The 21,353-nt window shown below is 41.6% G+C and overlaps 1 protein-coding gene across 2 annotated transcripts; it reads left to right on the top strand.

Annotated features, from left to right (window-relative positions):
- The first annotated feature begins 3,348 nt into the window (after positions 1–3,348).
- aass (aminoadipate-semialdehyde synthase) lies at positions 3,349–19,585 on the top strand. 2 transcript variants are annotated; one of them, XM_048257026.1, is made up of 24 exons: positions 3,349–3,695; positions 4,344–4,614; positions 4,934–5,110; positions 5,573–5,657; positions 6,160–6,227; positions 6,608–6,754; positions 6,967–7,045; positions 7,180–7,307; positions 7,973–8,121; positions 9,209–9,331; positions 9,540–9,651; positions 9,897–9,956; positions 10,315–10,382; positions 13,245–13,366; positions 13,562–13,691; positions 14,179–14,289; positions 14,479–14,587; positions 16,991–17,131; positions 17,282–17,449; positions 17,693–17,788; positions 18,069–18,184; positions 18,306–18,394; positions 18,735–18,911; positions 19,004–19,585. In XM_048257026.1, the coding sequence occupies exons 2-24, from the start codon at positions 4,396–4,398 to the stop codon at positions 19,120–19,122; spliced, it is 2,793 nt and encodes a 930-aa protein (XP_048112983.1). In that variant the 5' UTR covers positions 3,349–3,695; positions 4,344–4,395; the 3' UTR covers positions 19,123–19,585. The 2 variants fall into 2 exon arrangements, with proteins under 2 accessions (XP_048112983.1, XP_048112984.1); XM_048257027.1 differs by lacking the exon at positions 3,349–3,695 and having other exon boundaries at positions 3,707–4,614.
- Positions 19,586–21,353: the final 1,768 nt, after the last annotated feature.

The raw sequence follows: 21,353 nt of genomic DNA, 5'->3' as shown, positions 1-21,353 counted from the left end.
AAAAACCGAATAGTTTATTTATAGTTCGACTACGGATATTTCACGTCATGTTCGAATGCATATTTGCAGCAGGACAGCAGGCAGACCGCTCTTAGTCAGAGCCGCTGTTATCCAATGAAATTAAGTTGCGCTTCAGGCGACTTCACTCGGACTCCATCGCTGGCGTTCGAGCAACTTTTCTTCTTCTTGTTTATGAGGCAAGGACTTTATGTGCATTATCGCCACCCTCTTACTGGAGGACGACTCTCTTTTTACAGAATATCCAATAAAAATCGACGTTGGTCCATGCGTCATTTCCAGCTTTGTAACTTGGCGCATGGTCAGAGCCGACTGGCGCTGGATCCGAACCCCAGTGTTCAAGATGGCGTTGACTATGAATTGGCCGGATTTACTAGCCTAGCCTCCACCATTCATTTGTATGGAGGGCGGGACTTAGTCACTCTCTCCAGTTATATATAATACCTCCATGGTAGCAAATGCAGGGATTGAGAGACACTTTACAGACAAAGTAGCGCGTTTCATTATTTATCAATTTCAATATCGGCTTATCGGTGGAAAAAATGACCGATACAGATTATTTTAAAAATGCTAAATATCGGCCCTAATAATCGGCCAGGCCGATAATTGGTCGACCCCTACTCCAAGATATTTGTAAGAGTGTAGGCTACTACCTCCACATCTACTCTGTTGAGATAGGGGTCAGAAAGGGCTTTTTCCTCCGGAAGTCCACTACCAGCTCTTTCATCTTGTTAACATTCAGCTGCAGATGATTCAGGCTGCACCACTCAACACACTTATCTATCAGATTCTGTCTCCTATTGTCGGTCGATGGATGAGTCATCAGAAAACTTCTGGAGGTGGCATGACTCAGGATTATACCTGAAGTCAGATGTGTACAGGGAGAGTAAATGTGTAAATAGCCTACACATGGAAAATAGCCTGATTGAACCCAGATGAACCTGATTACAAATCTGATGACAGAGTACAGAGTACAGCACTTTTCAACACAGCCAATAGCTGCGAAGATGGTGTCAGTGTTATAGGCCTACAGGGACATGTGTTTTCTTTAGAATTGAGTAAAGAACTGCATTCAAAACTTTTGTTTACAAGAAAGATGTGTTTGCTGTACACTCCAAAAATACTGGGTAAGGGTTTAGAGTATCAGTTTAAGTTCAATTTTACCGCAAATGTTTGTATATTTTAAATACTAAAATAATTAAGTTATACAAATACCTAAGAGAATAATTATTCTTATTAGGATTCTTATACTGTAAGTCTGGATTCCAAACTTTCAGACATCTTCAAAAAAGCTTAAAGCAACACCAAAGAACTTTCCCTCTGTCGCACGCACATGTAAAAAAGCTATAGAAAAACTATATCAGTGCAAGAATGGGTTGACGTAATAGGGTTAGAGCCATTATACAAGTATTGATTATAAAGCATTTTATATATAAAGTATTAAGTATAGGTATAAGTGTGGCCACAATCTGGCTGTGGGATGGAGGGAGGGGTTATGTGCTAATATAGCATGCAAACAGTGAAGCAGTAAGACAGTGGTAAAAAGTGGCTAGTGGACAAACAGTACACAAACATGGAGAGGGTGGAGAGGCAGACAGACTATGCGGAGAAGTCTATCTCTCCTCTTCCCTTAAGTGAAGCACTAAACAGTTCAATGGCCCTGGGGACAAATGACTTCTTCAGTCTGTCTGTTGTGCAAGGCAGTGAGCGAAGTGTCCAGCTGATCAAACTCTTCTGCTTTGTAATAGTGCTGTGGAGTGGATGACACTCATTTTCCAAAATGTTGATCAGTTATCATTAAACTCTAAACAAATAATATCAGATGTGCAACGATCAAATGTTTCTTGTAAACAAAGGTTTCAAATGCAGTTTACTCAATTCCAAAGAAAATACACGTCTGTTTAACTCTGTCGCCATCAGCGCAGCCATTGGTTGGCTGAATCCAGATCTCATCCCTAAGGTCTAAGCCCTGAACCTTCAAACACTTAACTGACATCTGTTGATATGTGATCAAGTTTGCGAGGGTGTAAGAGTTCAAAACGCTAATAAAGAAATGGGACAGCACCTGTGACCTAAATTGACAACACCAAAAATGTGTTGCAAACATGTTGCCCTTTCCATTTCGTGGCAGTTGTTTACTGATGTTTTTTCAAGCGTCACAACGCTATGAATTTTTGGTAATTCAATTGCGTGAAGTCTGCATAGATGGCAACTTACAGAAAGGGCACAAAAAAGGGTGTGAGTGGGCCCTCAAGCACTTCACAATTTTGCAGTGGGACAGCCCTAAGTCCTCACGAAGTTTGCCGGGACGCGCATCAATTCTGTGAGTCCGGGAGGGGAGAGATTGGAATTCAGCCGTTGTGATGAATGCACCACTCTATCTGTCATCATATAAAATCCAGGATCCATAGCTATCTGGCATGGAGCAGATCCTGAATTTTTGGTGATTTGTAAATGGGCGTCAATGGGTTCCTTTCCAGATGGATCTCTGTGCACAAGGCACATCTTTATGTTGGCTATACGGATAGAACACATAGTTTATTATTGCCGTTGTCACGGTGGAGGCAGGCCATTTTAATTAGGCTCTGCCTTTATTTAGCATTAAGCATCTGAAGTTATTGCTTAATCTAACCCTGTGCAAGAATTAAGCTCAGTTAAGCTCAACCCCTCTTTCTATAGGCCTAACCAACGGCCAACGAGTTCTCATGGCGTGAACAGAGTGTGGACTCTTTGTATCCAGTGTCCAAATAAACTTTACATTATAGCAAAGTGTCATTTCTTCACAGTGTTGTCCCATGAAAAATATATAATATTTACAAAAATGTGAGGGGTGTACTCACTTTTATGATATACTGTATCTCCTGCCTATGAACTAGGAAATCCTAAAATTATGAAAAAGTTCTAGGCTTAGCCTGGATGACATGTTTACTGAAGCCAGAGTTGAGTGAGAGAGTTGAGTGAGATATCCTGGCTTAGGCTACCCTACCACAGTGCCCAAACTCATCAATATTTAATTTGTAGGTTTTTCAACCTTTAACATTTCCTACAGCAGAGCCCTAAAGCCTCTGGCCTACAGAATAAGTTAAGTGAGGAAAGATCTATGGCACACAAAGACTATCAAGTGATTAACATAGACAAAACAATGGAACTACAAGACCATAGACATTTTACAGATAGGCCTACCATAACATAATATGTATATTATGTCTATATACCATAACACCTGTAACCAGACACACCACGACAGGTCGTCATAACATTGCGACGGCTAGCTTCTACGTCAAGGACAGGAAAAGAAAGAGGCCGATTTTCTCCTCGTAGTGGGATTGGTGGAAGCTTGAGAGGCTTGTCGGAGGGCTTCAGTTCCGTCTGCTCTGACGCAAGATACTTTACTTGTACAGCCGACTGCAAGCAGCTACCTCGTTGTTTCACTCAATCACATATTCTGTAATTACGGTTTGATTTCATATGGTCGCGGAATCCTAATTTGAAGAAACTAACGCGGTGTTAACTGTTCGCATTTCCCCTGTCATGTCACAGAAGTTCTAACGTTAACGTTAGAGTTGCAATATCTGTCTGTCACACACTCATACAAACACTGCAAACAAGCTAACGTTAGCAAGTTGGCGGAGTTCAGGCCACATCAACTGGGAAACTGAATTAAGTTTACCACAAAGGTAAGAAAATGTTCCCTCTTGTTTGCAGAATTCGATTTTTGTTGTTTCCACCTGTTGATCCCTTTGCATGCATTGTCCACAGTTTCGTGGGAACAGTTCCTCAGACGACTGTGTTTTGTTCGCTAACTTATTTGCTTCAGCCTTGTGCAATGCCTCTGATTTGTGACTGCTTCATTCCCATCGATGTGCACTTGCCATGCGTAGAAACTTTTTCGTGGCACCTAACTTTATTTCTGCAGAATATCATCCATGACTGTTGTTTCATTTTCGAATGATCTTGCCTTGAGTTGAACGAGGAATACTTCAGGTTCAAGGTTGTTTTAAAGACATTCTGGTGACACTTCTTTTGACGTAGGCTACCACATGCAATATTTCAAATACTTGTCTAATGAGACAAAACATCAATAGTCATTGTTGCCTTTAACAACTTCAATAATGCAACGTAAACATATGAATGTGAATAACCTAATATGTTCCCACTTGACATGCACAACTGCATAAATTCGGAGAGGTCTGCATATTAAATCCTTACCTTAAATCCTCTTTCCGGGCAACTCTTTGTGCATGAATGACCTGTTTTGCTTGTTTGTCTTAAACTTTTGCTCAACTATGAAAATTGTCATCTGTCACCTGGTTATCTCTCACCAGCTCACAGGTACACTGATAATCATTACATAGTTTGCTGTAATCTGGGGATACCATGTTACGGCTCATTAGACCCCAGAACCAGAGCTTGAGGGGCTGGTCTTGTAGTCAGAAACGTTACCATCACCGCAAATATGTGATGGCCATCCGCCGTGAGGACATCAATGTATGGGAGCGGCGGGCACCCTTTGCCCCACGGCATGTGAAGGAGATTACTGCCGCAGGACACAAAGTGCTTGTACAGCCCTCCAATAGACGGGCCATCCATGAGAAAGTGAGTTGATCAAGGCTGGAGCACTTGGTGACTATATGGATTATTTGTGTTCACCAGAATCCCCTATAAAGCATTATTCCTTGGAACTAGCATCTGAAAGTGTAATATTTGCTAATAGTTTGATAAAGAATAGGCTATATGATGAGTCCATCTCTCAGAGTCCATATGGACTTGGAATTTGATTAGACAGACTGCATTTATACATAATACAGTTTAATAAGATTGTCAGAGGCTTGGTGAAGAAGTGAGAGAAGCTGTTGCTTGAGTACAGTGGTGAGGTGTTATAGGTGCCTACTGACCTTTTGTGGGGTTTTCATAGTACTACGAAAGAGCTGGAGCCGTCATTCAGGAGGACATCTCTGAGGCATCCCTTATCATCGGGGTCAAGAGACCACCTGAGGAGAAGGTGTACCCTCATAAGACGTATGCTTTCTTCTCTCATACCATCAAAGCACAAGAGGCAAACATGGGCCTTCTTGATGACCTTCTCAAAAAGGTATGCTGCAGAATATTTGCCCAGACGTTTGGTGAGTGTTATGGGAATAACTTTAAACATAGAACCAAGATGCATGAGTGCAATAAGATTCAGTTAAACCTTTCCAATCATGATCATCATGTTAAATCATGATTGATACTCATTTATAGAGGGTGTGTGAAGAAATTCAGTTTTTGAATGTCTTATTTATGTTTTCATTTATGTTTTAAATGCAAAGTACAGAAATAGTGTTTGCGTACTTTGTGACAGAATAACACCAATATTAATGTGCCATTTAATTAAACAGTACTGTTGATGTTCATAGAAATCAGAGTTTCTGTAAGCGATTATTGTAAGAAGATATTGTTGTTAGTAGAGTTTAGGGAGTGTTAAAGATAACAGATTTTGGATTTCAAGTCAAAATCTATTTTGAATCTATTTTGATGTGGCACGCACTGCTCTTCGACTCGTATGCCTCTCTAGGAAGTCCGCCTGATTGACTATGAGAAGATGGTGGATCCCAACGGCTTCCGCATTGTTGCCTTTGGTCAGTGGGCAGGTGTAGCAGGTAGGTAGTGTTAACTTTGCCATTTTTGAGAAAAATATGCACAATATGCAGGTTTTTACAGTATTGGCGTTTTTGTTTGTGTGTAGTTAAATAGTTAATTTGTAGATGTACAGTAGTTGCTGTGGTATTTGTTCGAAATCTGTGTCAGAAATATACCACCAAGCTAGCTAAACCTTTATTATTGCAAACTTTTATGATTCCAGGCTGACGAAATCGCAAACATAGGTCATGGAGTTTGAAGTGAATTGTAAATTCAGGAAGCTAATATCTAAATAATCAGTTCAGAGATTTTACCATATCTTTGTTCATGTATGCCAGACAGATGTGCAAAGGCACCACGTCACATTTTTGTCATAACATTTTCTCATTGTACCCAGGCATTTTTCAATCTGTAAGACTTTGGTAGCACCTGTTGTCATACATAAAACACATCCTCACTGAGAAAGTTTGTTTGAGCCTGTTCCACATCTAGCATATGGTGTTCTCTCTCCTTTGTTGGCAGGTATGATTAACATCCTACATGGCCTTGGACTGCGCTTCCTTGCCTTGGGACATCACACACCGTTTATGGTAGAGGCTTTGTCACTTTCTTCTTATCTTGGACCTGGTCATCACATAGTTTCAACTGCTGCAAAAAAATGTTTCACCAGCACCAACATGTTTTCAGCGCTTTCCTTTTATTACAGAATAGTTTGCCAAAGACATTTTAGCTTATAAAGACCCAGATGTACTATGCTGTACAAATTTGTCAAAATAAAATCAGTCACAAGGTCTGGGGAGTTCTGAGGAATTTTCATCAGCAAACCTAAAAGTTGAGAATTAAGAGTTTAATAAGGAAGTCATTTTCATTATTGGAAATCAAAGGAGTTTCATTTATTTATTTATTTATTTATCAAGAACTGTTTTGTCACTATTGTGTCTTATCTCAATCCTCTGTCCAATTTCAACAGCACATTGGGATGGCACACAACTACAGAAATGTCAGTCAGGCTGTACAAGCTGTGAGGGACTGTGGGTACGAGATATCTCTCGGTCTCATGCCCAAGTCGATTGGCCCTCTTACATTTGTTTTTACTGGAACAGGCAATGTCTCCAAGGTGAGGTATAAGAACCACATAGAGCACACACCTGCATCCATTTCTTATGTTTGATTGGGTCATTTCTGGTTGAGATGTTATGTATATGGGATTTATTTGCCTATATGCAAAGTACATTGAGGATTACTGAAAAAATGTTTCAGTGATGTTGCGATGATGAATCAGCAGTGACAATTTTAAGCCACTCTTCATCACAACGTTTGTCATTGTAGGGTGCACAAGAAATTATAAACGAGCTTCCCTGTGAATTTGTGGAGCCCCATGAACTGAAGGACGTCTCTTTATCAGGAGGTATAGAGTGGTTTTCCATGTGCCATGTTCAACAAGTGCTCAAAACCCTCTCAATATTGTTGCCTTTGGAAATTGTGGGAAATTACATGTGAATAATGCTCAGTTTGTGGTTTGTTGATTATGTTTGATTTCAGACATGACCAAAGTGTACGCCACTGTTCTCAGTCGACACCATCACCTGATCAGGAAAAGCGATGGACTTTATGACCCACTGGAATATGAACATCACCCTGAGCTCTACACCTCCCACTTCAGAGTCAGCGTGAGTATCTCTGCTGGGCAGAGTTACACCTGCTGCTGCCACTCATGTGTTCTTGTCAGTCTATTGGCCGGGCCAGTTTCAGACCTCTATTGGCTTGAGCTGATTGGCTCAGTCTCTGCAGCATGTCCACAGGGTAAGGTGGCAGTAAGGTCAAGCCACATGGTTTTGTGGAGTCATATGAGGCAACCATTTTAAACCAAGTGCACATGTGGGGTAAATGGGGACTTCCCAGTCCTCCTTCCCATTTCCCCTTGTTTTGTCTTTCCTTATGTAATCTTGTTAGTGTTTGTGCTGTGAGAAAACACTCTCATTCTGTCCATAAATATCCTGTGTTTTAACTTCACCGTAAAAATCTTTTTATCACATCAGACATTTTATTTTTGACATTTATTGTACAAGGTGTGAAGAGTATCTTAACAACATTTAGTGTATACTTTTATGCTACAAGCCTTATTGATTGGAATACTGCCATTTCAAGATTAAACACACTTGTTAGTGATGTATTACTTTGCATGACTATTTCAGTGTTTTCTTTGGTGACTTTTATTTATTAATTTATTTTTGTGTTTAACTTTGAGATCAGGTGGAAGACAATTCGTACACAGTAGGCTTGGCACTTGTTGCACCTCTAAAACGCATTATTCTCTTCTGGTGGGTGTTCACAGGTGGCCCCTTATGCCACTTGTCTGATAAATGGGATCTACTGGGACCCCCATACCCCCAGGTTGCTCCGCCGGCTCGATGCCCAGCGGCTCATGCGACCCATCAAGCTTTCAGCCCATGCAACTGAGGGCTCACCTGGTCTGCCCCACAAGTGAGTCAGATCCCCCTCTCTAGTCTTTCTTATTTACACTCTCTGCTCTCGGTTCTAATCAGTGACCCACAATGGCCCCTTCATGGAAGTAAAACTGCCTTAGAGAGGGCTGCCCTTGTGGATATTATGTATATTTTTTATGGTTACTCTTATAACAGTGTGAATTGTTTTGTCAGGGTTTTTTTTGGCATTTTTCCAGTTTACGGTAGAATAACTTTAAGAAGACGTAACTATGTTCTGAGCAAGGTCAGGGTAGTTTATGTAGACACAGTAGTAGTACAACACTACTGAGTTTGTCCAGAGGTCAGATGGTAAGAGCGCCGCCACTTAGTGGGATAATCTTATCTTCTGTAGTGTTTAAACTAGACCCCTGCTCAAACATTACCTTGTGGAGTGGAGCTATATTGCGTCTAGTTTGTGGACATTTTAAATCCTGCCATGAACTTCAGCTTTCCCTTCAGGCTTGGGTTTGTTATGGTTCATGCGCAATTGCTGATATTTTCCTCAACCTTGGATGAATATGAGTCCTATCTTCTCATTATGAGTTCTAGCTTCTCGGTATCTTTAAAAAATCTCTGCACTATACATTATTAGAATTTTTTCCAATCAACAGATCACAGAGAGCAAAACTTATATTGCATATTAAATGTAAGAATGTAATCATATCAATATACATTTAATGATGTCTGTCTCAGCACCATACTGAATCAGTGGGTCTGATCAGTTTATAGTTATTAGCTAAACATAGATACCCACTAATTAATTTCCACCCACCATAGACCCATAGTCCCACAACAGCCATACAGTTGTCTTTCTTTGTCTTTGTCCTGGTTCTATTCCTCTGTGCATTAAGCCATTGGGATATAGATTTTTGCATTATTTGTTGAAATAATTATTTTAATTTTGATAGCCATTTATTGAAATTATCTGAATGTTCTCATTATAGCAAGTACTATGTCTGTCTCACCATATTAATTGACCATAGGAACAGATGAGTATTTCTGAATTGATGCCAATTTTTGGCCAAAATGCGAGTGCAAATGAAAGGCGTAGCAGTCTGAGTAGCCGTGTTTGCTCTGGTCCACAGGCTGCTGGCCATCTGTGACATCTCCGCAGACACAGGAGGCTCCATCGAGTTCATGACAGAGTGCACCACCATTGATAAGCCATTCTGTATGTATGACCCAGACCAACATATAGACCGTGACAGGTAAAAAACACACACCCAGCCAATTTACCAACACTGTAATCAATTTCTTTTCGACTTCCTGACAACTACTGGGTTCAATATTTCAAACATTTGCTTAAATCTGTTTGCTCACAACTCATTTCTGGGAGAGTTGCGTGTTGACTGATGCCTTTGTTGTACCCTCTTGACACTGGCATAGTTCTTATGGCTTAATCCTTACTCTTGGCAGTGTGGAAGGCAGCGGCATCCTTATGTGCTCCATTGATAACTTACCTGCTCAACTGCCTATTGAGGCTACAGAGTACTTTGGAGACCGATTGTTCCCCTACATTTGGGAGATGGTAAGACAAACACCGGGTAAGACACACCATGAAGTGTGAACATTTGTCTGAGCCTCGTGATTGGCTTTTATGTGTGTGAACTTAAAGAAGCCTTCAGTTGGGTTGCCCGGTAAGAGAGTTGTTTTGAGCAGCAGACTATAGTGTTTCTGTGTCTTTGTGGCCACCTTGTTTTGTATTCTCCGACTCCATGTTTTGTGCTTTATGAGATGTTCCTTCATCCCTTTTGCCTGGTTTTGTTCTAACAGCTCCCGTCAGATGCAAATAGACCACTTGATGAAGAGGACTTTTCCCCACAAGTGAAAGATGTGAGTTTCTGGTGTTCAGTTTGTTGGTAGAAACCTGCATCATTGAACTTTTTGCTCTGAATTTCTGTACTTTGATGGTGTAAATGGCATGTGGTCTTCACAGATTTATGGGATGTTTTTCACATTTCCAGTTTTCCAAACTTTACACAGACATACACACCATGCATTTTGGTCATCTATGCCTTCTCAGTACTTCTGTGACTGAGAAAATTAGCAATCTTCAATTAAAATCTCATTGATGGAATGGCAGTGGGATTGTTAAATTCTTGCTGGTCTCCTGACCAGGCTTGGGACACCTTAACTCTGCATATAGGCCATTTTTATAATATGTGACATTTATGTTTTGTTGTTGTTACAGGCAGTGATAACATCTAACGGGAAACTAGCTCCAAAGTTTGAATACATTGAGAAACTTAGGGAAAGAAGGTAAGGTTTCATCTTTGTAACCCTGGATTGTGAAATGAAAACATACTTGTTTCAGTATGTTGTAGTTCAAATATACACATGATAAAAAATATATATTTTATTTGTTTTTACTATTTAAAAAGTGTTTTCCTTTGTATTTAAAGTTTTGAATAGATATAAACAATATTTTAAAGGAACCATATGTAAGATTGTGGCCAAAACTGGTAGTACAATCACTTTCAAATTACTGTAGAGTGGTGTATCCCTCCCCTCCCCTTGACTGACTCGAGGTTGCCAACCCGGATGCCGAAACACTACTGACTTTGTGATTAGTAGATAGGTGGAGGGTGGCGCATCAGGCCAAAACACAACACGACATGACATGACAAAACACAACATCAACATCAGTTGAGGGTTGCAACTTCACTTTTTAAATGACAAATATCCTGGCCGGACTACTGTTTTCAGTGATATAAGTATTTGAAATTAACATGATTTCTTAATGTCTAGTGACGTATCAGGGCCATTTTATGATTAATTGAAATACATTTCTTACATATGGTTCCTTTAAACTACTAGCTTATGCTGCAGATTTCTTCTCCCTACCTTTTGTCATTGTTAACAAAGAAATGTAATAAAATTGCTTTGGAAATGGTACTTGTCACCTCATGGATGGGTGTGACTTTTCTAAGGATGATATTGCTACAGATTGCTTATCAGGTAAAGCATTTTGCTTTTGACCACTAGCTTGTCAAGCACAAAAATACAGAATGTGTTATCAAGTAGCATAAAACTATTTATATATCTATTTATGGACACCGTTAATAGACGCTTCGGCATATGTAGATTGCATGGCTAATGATGCTTGAAATAACTCTTGGATCACTTCCTAAATGTGGTTCCATTGAGCCAGTTTGCATCTAGACTAGTGATTTGTAATAAATAGTGTCCTCATGTCTGTTGGAGGAGCTGTTTGATGCTCTCCACAGTAGCCTTTGAGCAGACAGGTCACGATGCAGTAGGGAGCCCTGACTACTAACCCCTGCCCTTGTTGTCTCCCTGCACAGTGCAGTCACGGTGTGGTGGTGTGCCAACCTTCCCCTCACCCTCTGCCAGGCTAACATGTTGCATGGCTAGCACACGGCATCGCTGAGGCTCTGCGTCTATCTGCTCTCTTGTGGGTAGACTGTCTCTCACTCTCTCCCAATGTCGTCATCACCTTCCTCCATTCACTCCTTTTTCACGCCTTTTTTCATCCCCTACAATCAATCATGCAATCCTCCCATCAAACAATCTTCACTTGTTTTCACACACATTTTCTGCCCTCGAAATGTCCTCCAGACTGCTTTTTGTGCCTAATCGATTGCATCTTATATTTGCACTCACAAGTCTAATTAACATGCTATTATCAATCCCAGTGATATCTCATGGTTCAGCTTATCACAGAGTCTGAGACCTACTAATTAGTGACTACAGTAGTGATCCATACACGCTTTTTTATCACCTTGGTTCATCTATTCATTTGCATGTTATTATGTAGTCTAAATCTGCATCTACGTTGGTCCCATCTCTGTCTTTTAAGGCTGCTATGGTAGATCAATAGCTTGTTGACATGTCACATTGACATGATTGACTGTACACAAGTTGTTTTGTCTGTTGCATAGACCTAATTTACTTGATCTAAAAAAAAATATTATTAAAAACCTTAAATGCCACTGTTGACTAAGAACAGTTGGAAACTGTTTTTATTTTTTATTTTCACAACATGTGCTATCAGGTACAAATTCTAACATTATTTATATTTTCATCATGGATACCTAAGTGTATACTGTATACATGCATACATACCCTCTACAGTTATTGGCACTCCTGGTAAAGATGTGTAAAATGAGGTTTACTAACACAAAAGAGGGTTACTTAACACAAAATCAAGTTTATTCCATGTTTTTCTCAGTTCGCTGATCTGAACTCTATAGAAACCAGTGGGGTTAGCTTAAGAGAAGAATGCACAAGAGGAATCTTGATGATCCAGAGATATTCTGCAAAGAGAAATGCGCTCATATTCTCTGCTTTGTATTCTTTATCTTTATGAGATTTTATAGAAAACTAAGAGCTCTTTTATTGGCAAAGGGAGGCTTTACAAAGAATTAGATACAGGGGTGCCTGTATTTGACATGTTGATTATGACATTTTTTTCTCCTCAGAACGAATTTGCCTCCCTTCAGGATTAGTTTTTCCCCTCAATGTTTTCACTGAGAAAACATGATTTTTTATCTCTTCTCCTCTTTACAGGGGTGCCAGTAGATGTTGAGGGTGCTGTGTAATGCACAGTTAGATCTGCACGCATATTTCCAGTGCAGACTAGATTTTGAAAGACCTCCAGTCTGTGGTTGGGGGCTTAGTGCTACGCTTGTGCACAGGTGCCATGTCAGATCCAATTAAGTCCAGGCACGCGTGATGGGCTGCTGGAGACTCAGAGTCTGTGCACAGAGTCTGGCTGTGAATTGCTGATCTGGCATCCCCTGCATTATAATGGGGATTTAGATGCCATTGCTGCTAATGATCTGTGATCAGTCTCTAGCCGCAGTGCTGAGCTAAATGGCTGGGAGCCTAGAGCTGATGCTGATTCTGAGACTGGTGCTGTTTATTGGGGATTCACCGAGTCATCTCATCATTGCCATATTCAGCTGTGCTTTTTTGTAAATCAAGTGGTTTTGATCAGATCATGGACTGCATTTGTTAGGTTTTCCATCACTTATTCATGATTCATATAACTTGGTACAAATCCATTGCCTATGAGCGTGTGTGTGGTACAAAAGGTGTAGTGTTTTTGAAGTTTTGAAGTGGCCATAAACTATAAGTAAGCTGTGTGATGTCTTGCAGGGAATCGGAGCAGATCCTGAAGAAAGGTGGAATGAAGCGTGTTCTGTTGCTTGGGTCTGGATATGTGTCTGGACCGGTCATTGAGTACCTGACCCGGAACCCTGGCATTCAGGTCACTGTAGGTAAGAGATCTCTCTTTATCTGCACAATAGTTTTGCTGTCATTTGAATGAGAGGTAGTTGGTTCCTGTCGGTTACTCTGCTGTCCTAGGAGCTCAGTCGTGAGCGTAATCTTGTGTTGTAATGCCCCCAAAAGGAGTTTGTTCTCTTTGGTTTACGTGTGATATGTGTTGCTCCTCTCTCTGGTTGTGCTGCTAGCCTCGGTGCTGTTGAGCCAAGCTGAGGAGCTGGCCAGTAAATACCCCAACACCATTCCCGTCATGCTGGATGTGACCAGTCAGGAGGGCCACATGGAGTCCCTCATCAAAGACCATGACCTAGTGATCAGGTATCACAGCCCTGTGTGGGAATGCACGTACTGCTAACACACGCAAACTTGCTTAAACTCACTGTTTGCTTAGATATGTCAAAATGCAAACACTGACTGATAGTAAAAACAGTACTAATGGAATTAAAATAAAATATTTGAGTCAACAAGATCAAATCAAGAATGGAGATCTGAGTTCAGTTTAATATACAGAACTCTAAGCATTAATTTTGTGTATTTTTTTGTTCAAGTTTTGTTAGTGATCTTATAATTTTTTTTCTCTTATTAAATGCTGTCCCCTAGTATTCTTTGAAATAATTCAAATGACAAGAATGGTCAGAGTCTGAGACAGCACATGTGTATGGGCTGCACCTTCATCTGTTTGTGTGCGCAGCAGAGTCTGAGACAGCACATGTGTATGGGCTGCACCTTCATCTGTTTGTGTGCGCAGCAGAGTCTGAGACAGCACATGTGTATGGGCTGCACCTTCATCTGTTTGTGTGTGCAGCATGCTGCCGTATGGGTATCACCCGGTGGTGGCCAAGCACTGCATCCATAAGAAGGTGAACCTGGTCACAGCCAGCTACCTGAGCCCAGCCATGAAGGAGCTGCAGAAGAGGTATGTCAGCGCCCCCCTCCCACACCTCCATTCAGCAGCAGTGCTCATCACATCTCACCAGGCCACTCCTCCTTTCTGTGCATGCGTTCACCATCGCTAGTAGTGCTGTCTAAGTGCAAACATGCTGTTCACCAGGAGATTGTTTGGGGCATGAGTCTGCTGTTGGTGATTGGTGATGTTGTGTTCTAGTGCTGAGGAGGCTGGTATCACCATAGTGAATGAGATGGGACTGGACCCTGGCATCGATCACATGTTGGCTATGGAGTGCATTGACCAGGCCAAGGCAGACGGAGCCACTGTAGGTACCATGTGTGGGCATGCGTGAGCGTCTGTGGGGGAACATATGGGGACCCATACAGTGCTGTGTTTGTTCACACCTACAGTAGCCATGACCCTACACAGTTGTGGGCTGTGTGGGAATATGTTGGATGACTGAATGATGTTGTGTACAGTTGCCATGTTGTGTGCAGTTGGCATATTGACTGCAGACTCGTCATATTGGTTTTCCATGTGTCCCCCTGTATGTTCATTTCACCCCCCACAGCTTTCACAAGCACACAACACACACTGTCTGTTCCTATAGCTCTAACAGCACACAACACACACTGTCTGTTCCTATAGCGCTAACGGCACACAACACACACTGTCTGTTCCTATAGCTCTAACGGCACACAACACACACTGTCTGTTCCTATAGCTCTAACAGCACACAACACACACTGTCTGTTCCTATACTGTAGCTCTTACAGCACACAACACACACTGTCTGTTCCTATAGCTCTAACGGGAAGTCCCAACCACACAACACACACTGTCTGTTCCTATAGCTCTAACGGGAAGTCCCAACCACACAACACACACTGTCTGTTCCTATAGCTCTAACAGGAAGTCCCAACCACACAACACACACTGTCTGTTCCTATAGCTCTAACAGGAAGTTCCAAGCACACAACAGTATGTATATACAGCGGGGAAAATAAGTATTGAACACGTCAACATTTTTTTCAGTAAGTATACTTCCAGTGAGGCTATTCGCATGACATTTTCACCAGACATTAGTATTAACTTAGGTAATCCACATATATTAAAAAATCCAAACATTAATATCCATAAGCAGAGTTATGAGTAAAAAAGTGGAATGGCACAGGAAAAAAGTATTGAACACGCTAAGAAAAAGCAGTACACAAAGGCAAGGAATGGCAAGGAACAAGCTGGAATCTATAAGTAGTTAGAGAGTAATTATCCCTCCCATCTGTGCAAATTAATATAAGCTGGCTTAGTACATACTGATGGGCTATAAAAAGGTTTTTCGTTACCAAGGTGTCACACAAGAAACATTTCATGATGGGTTAAAGCAAAGAGCTCTCGCAAGACCTTTGCAACCTTATTGTTGCAAAACATATCAATGGAACTAGTTACAGATGCATTTCAAAACTTCAGAATCCTTCAATAAGCAGTATTGGAGCCATTATCTGCAAGTGGAAGGAACATCACTGCATCATTAACCGGCCATGCACAGGATGTCCTTGCAAGATTTCGAACCAAGAAGTCGGAAGGATTGTCAGAAGAGTAGGCCAAGAGCTAAGGACCACTTGGAGAAAGCTCCAGAAAGACTTGGATGCAGCAGGTACAATTATTACAGAGAAAATCATAGGTAATGCACTCCACCGCCATGGCCTCTATGCACACTCACCCCGCATGACTCTATTACTGAAGAAAAACATGTCGAAGCTCGTTGAAAGTTTGCTACACAACATTTGGACAAGCCTATGAAATACTGAGAGAATGTATTCTGGTCAGGCAAGAGCAAAATTGAACTTTTCGGATGTCATACTACACACCATATTTGGAGGAGAAATGGCACTGTGCATCACCCTAAAAATACCCTACCAACAGTGAGGTTTGGAGGTGGTGGTATCATGGTGTGGGGCTGTTTTTCATCTCATGGTACAGGCGGACTTCTTACAGTTAAAGAAATGATGAATGGAGCCCTTTTGTTCCGGGAGAACCTTGCCATTCACCAGGATGATGAGGATGAGACATGGCTAGACCTTCCAGCAAGACAATGATCCAAAGCATTCAGCAAAGGAAACTCATAGAAAGGAAATCAAGGCCCTGACTTCAATCCAATTAAATAGTTTAGGAAGTTAACTAAAGATCAGGATTCACAAGAGGGACCCCTAGAATCTTCAATATTAAAAGACTATCTGTTTAAAAAAATGGGCCAAAATCACACCGGAATACTGCGACTGATTAGTTTCGTCATACAGGAAATGCCTTGAAGCTGTCATTTCAAATAAAGGCTCTTCCCCAAAGTATTTAAGAAATTTCAGCAAGCGTGTTCAATACTTTTTTCCTGTGTCATTCCACTTTATTACACATAACTCAATTTATGGACTTTAATGATTGGATTTTTTTATATGGGTGGATTATCTGAGTTAATACTAATGTCTGATGAAAATTTCATGCAAATAGCCTCATTGGATTCATCCTTACTGAAAAAAATGTTGACGTGTTCAATACTTATTTTCCCCGCTGTATATACTCTTTTGATCCCGTGAGGGAAACACACACTGTCTGGTCCTATAGCTCAGTTCCTAAACAGCATTTATTCCCCTAGCTGTACTCACTCACAAGGAAAAGCATTCAAACATCAGCTGGTCCTTTGTTTGTGTACCATTTGTGCATGTGTGTATTACAGGTGGAATACTACACCTCTTTCTGTGGGGGTCTCCCAGCCCCAGAGTGCTCAGACAACCCGCTGCGTTACAAGTTCAGCTGGAGTCCCTACGGCGTTCTCCTCAACACCATCAGCCCAGCCATCTTTCTCAAGGACAATGAGGTACAAGTTTGATACGCCGGTTTGGGGGCAGCTCTCCACCAACCCAACACATTGATAACTTCAAAACTTGGATCACACAATGAATGGCACAGCTCTTGTGGAGTTGAGATGGTCCCAGCGCTTTCTCTCTCTCCCCTCTGTGCTGCTCAGGTGATCAATATCCCAGCAGGAGGTTCCCTGATGGAGTCCACTGTGCCGATGGACTTCTTGCCAGGCTTCAACCTGGAGGGCTTCCCCAACCGCGACAGCACCAAGTATGCCGAGCCCTACGGCATCCAGTCCGCCCACACACTGGTCAGGGGAACATTGCGCTTCAGGGTGAGCCAGCTCAGCTCAGGGCCACTCAGGCCATCCCCTCTGCTCTGGCTCCGGAGCTCCGACTGGACATTGTAGTGGTGTAGTGGACTGGACATTGTAGTGGTGTAGTGGACTGGACATTGTAGTGGTGTAGTGGACTGGACATTGTAATGTGTCAATCATAATCCAAGCGGTAGTGATTTAATGAGCTGTGATAGTCAACTGTGTGTGTGTGTCTGTGTGTTTGTGTGTGTGTTTCTGCAGGGCTTCTCGCGTGCGATGAGTGGTTTTGTGAAGCTGGGCCTGATCAACACAGAGCCGTGCCCCATGCTGCACCACACTGCTGTCCCGGTGTCATGGGTAAGCCTGCCTCAAACTCTGTCACTGTCTTGGGTCTAACGCCAGCCCATGATACTGACCTATCAATACAGGCTGACAGGGACTCGGGCACCATAACACTGACTTTGTGTGACATCACCTGGTGAAGTGGCCTACTCTGCTCTGTTCTACTACTGCTGACTGGCTTGCCTCTGAAGGTGTTCTGTAACACCATACCATGTGTATTAGCACTGTGTGCATCACAGGATGGGTCTGCTGGACTGAGCCCTACTTGATCTTGACTTTGTTGTCCCTCCAACAGAAAGCCCTGCTGTGCCAGCAGATTGGGCTGCCCTGCTCTGTTGGGGATGATGCCTTTCAGGAGGCTGTGTACGAGCGCATCGACAAGGACGACTTCCGCATGGAAATGCTGAAATGGTGAGGGCCCAACTGCGAGACAGTAAAGAAATATCTGCTTCTGTTTTTTTGTGTAGTCTTTGCGCGCATTAGCATTCAAAGGAGCTGATGCCCTTGACTAGCTGACTATTTGTCTGCTCAGGTTTGGAATGTTAAGTGAAGAAGCAGTGCCCCATGCTGACAGCATCCTGGGAGCAGTGGCTAAGCACCTGGAGGCCAGGCTGGCTTTTGGTGAGCGCTTTGTCCCTAAAGCCTAGAACTGAGCAAATCTTATTGTACATGGATCTTATTGAACTTTCTGCTCCCATGGTTATGGGAATTCAGCAGACACTTTTATTTAGTATATGAAAACCAAGTTTACAGTGCAGTCCAAGTTTCCATCTCAATAAAGTGGAATTGTGCAAGTTAATAAAGTCCTATTATACATTTTGTTGAAGTTGGTGTGAGAGAAGCACATCTCTATTTCTATGATCATTTCTCATTTTCCCCATTCTCATCCCTATTATATTCATGGCCATGTAACAGCAATATCACATCCAGTGTAACATGTCTCCCTGCTCTCTCTCCATAGACCAAGGTGAGAGGGACATGATCATCATGAGGAATGACGTGGGTATCAGGCACTCTTCAGGAGAGCTGGAGACCAAGCACATCGGCCTGGTGGTTTATGGGGAGCCGAACGGCTTCTCTGCCATGGCTAAAACCGTGGGCTATCCTGCTGCCATCGCTGCTCAGATGGTTCTTAATGGTCAGTGATCTTGTTTCCACGGTTGCTCTGATGGAAATGCCGGGCAGTGTTGATTTTCTGTGGTCTTACTGTATTGTATTTCATGTTTACAGGTGAAATCACAACAAAAGGGCTTGTCGTGCCGATGACCAAGGATATCTACGGCCCTGTTCTCACCAGACTGAAGGAAGAGGGCCTCCAGTTCACCACCAAAACCACCCTCATAGAGTAGCCCTGTGTGAAGCCACTCTCATTAGCACGCACGTCTGCATCAGAGGGGGAGACAGACCACACACCCAGTATATTGTTCCTTTCAGCACACAGCCACATAAGAAAACGTTATGTCAGCCTTGTCCCTCTTGGGAACTCAGACATATTCATTTCCATGCTGCCTTCTTTGAGTTTGACCCAAACAGACAAATAGAAAAGACACCACAGACCTGTACACGATGCCGTAGAGACAGAGGAATGGCTAGCACACTGGGAGACTGAAAAATGGCTTTACAGAATTTAGTCTGTCTGATTAAAGGGATACAACCAGAAAACATTGATTTTGCTTTTCACTACAAGTACTGTATGTTTCCAGTCATGAACATGCGTTATTTATCAAATTAATATTGAAGCCTTTTGAGTCAAATCCAGACACTACTTGTCAATTAAAATAGTTAGACTGGAAACATACAGTACTTGTAGTGAAAAGCAAAATCAATGTTTTCTGGTTGTATCCCTCTAATCAGACAGACTAAATTCTGCATTAAATAGGATTTACACTGGTGGCCCTGTTTTATTAACCAAGCAGATCTGATTAAACATAAGCTAGTAAGATGCCAAGCCCCTGTTGAGCAGGCGTTTCAGTTTGACATTAATTTAAAATTTTCTCTCCAATAGTTTAACCTCTACAGATCAGATATGTCTGTATCTTTGTATTTTGTCAGGGGGAATTTTCCAAGTTGAAGGTCAAAAACTCAAGCTCAAAATGTTTGTGCAAAGAGATTTTAAATCAAGGCTCTTCTTTACATTTATCTGAAGTAAGTTTAGAATAAGCATTTTTGACACCATATTTGAATTTACAGTTAAAATGAAATTCAAGCATTTTAAACCTTTTACAATGTAAAATATAATTGGATTGTGTTATATGGTGATAATTAGTGGCATAAGCAGCCATTCTTCTTGGCATCCTGCCATTGTTAAACTTTTCAATGTTTTTGAGCACTTAATGCAACAATGGTGGTCAGAAAAACCATGTGTTCGCATAGGCATGTGAAATCAAAAATCACAGAATTTTGACACTGGAAATGACAGACTGGTTACTGATTTACTGGTTACAGCGCTGGAAAAAATTGCCACAATTTGCACATTTTTCTGAAGTCATCCTACGGTTGCTGACTGACATTTGAATGAGTTGACGGTCATATTTAAATTTGCAGTAGTCTAAATGTTGAATATGACCATCAACTCATTTGAATGTTACTCAGCATACAGCAACCATAGGATGACATCAGAAAAATGTGCAGTGGTCTCTTCATTTTTTTCCAGAGTTGTATGTATTGTCAGGGGGTGAATGGATGTAGACTTGACTGGTAGTAAGCATGCAACTGTAAAAGTAAACCATACAGTGTGTCCCACTAGACTGTGATGGGACAGATGAAATAGCCATTACCAAGAGAACAATGAACCAGAGGGTCCCTCCTTTATCACACTGAAAGTTCCCTTCACAAGGCCACTGTGGCCATCTGGCATTATGTTAATTATTGCAACAAGTACAATAATCCCCCATCCTACTACTACTGCTGTTATTCAAGGTGTTGACAATCGATCATTTGCTCTCTCATAAGTGTTGTTTAGTGAAATGTATAAATAAAGTATTTATATTTGGTTACATATCGAAAATCATTATAGACTTTGTGTTTGGATTGCATTTCTTATATATGGTTTTGGATATATCCCAGCACTGTTGTACCTTGTTAAAGTCATTACAAAGTGGCATTTTGAGCTCTTCTAATATATACACCGTTAATACATGAGTGAGTTTGTAATATTAATTTGGTCTTAGTTCTGTTGCTTGTCTCTCTTGGAATAACAAGCTTTAGCTCCAGACATAGGGAAGATCCAAGATGTAAGTAGGCCACCAAGCCAAGGATAATTGGACCTGTAATTATGAAAAGTCAAAAATGCAAATGAAGCTAACGATATGCCTGCTGTCCAAACTGTGTCTGGACATTTGACCTACTTTCTTCTAAAAAGCATAACCTTTTGCTTCTTAGACTGGATTAGAAACTAGGAAATAATTTACAATAACCAGTCTTGGGAGGGATTATACCGCAACTTCATGGACCTGTCATCTTTGTCACCAAGACATAATCCTGTGTCAGTTTCTTGAGTCCAGCCGTGTAACAATAGCCAAGTGCGACCTGCAGTCAGACATGAGGTCAGTCATTTTCTCCTCAAGCGTGCCTTTGGCGT

Source organism: Alosa alosa, chromosome 11 (assembly GCF_017589495.1).
Source record: "Alosa alosa isolate M-15738 ecotype Scorff River chromosome 11, AALO_Geno_1.1, whole genome shotgun sequence".
Classification (NCBI taxonomy): domain Eukaryota; kingdom Metazoa; phylum Chordata; class Actinopteri; order Clupeiformes; family Clupeidae; genus Alosa; species Alosa alosa.
This window is presented reverse-complemented; position numbering and strand designations above follow the sequence as displayed.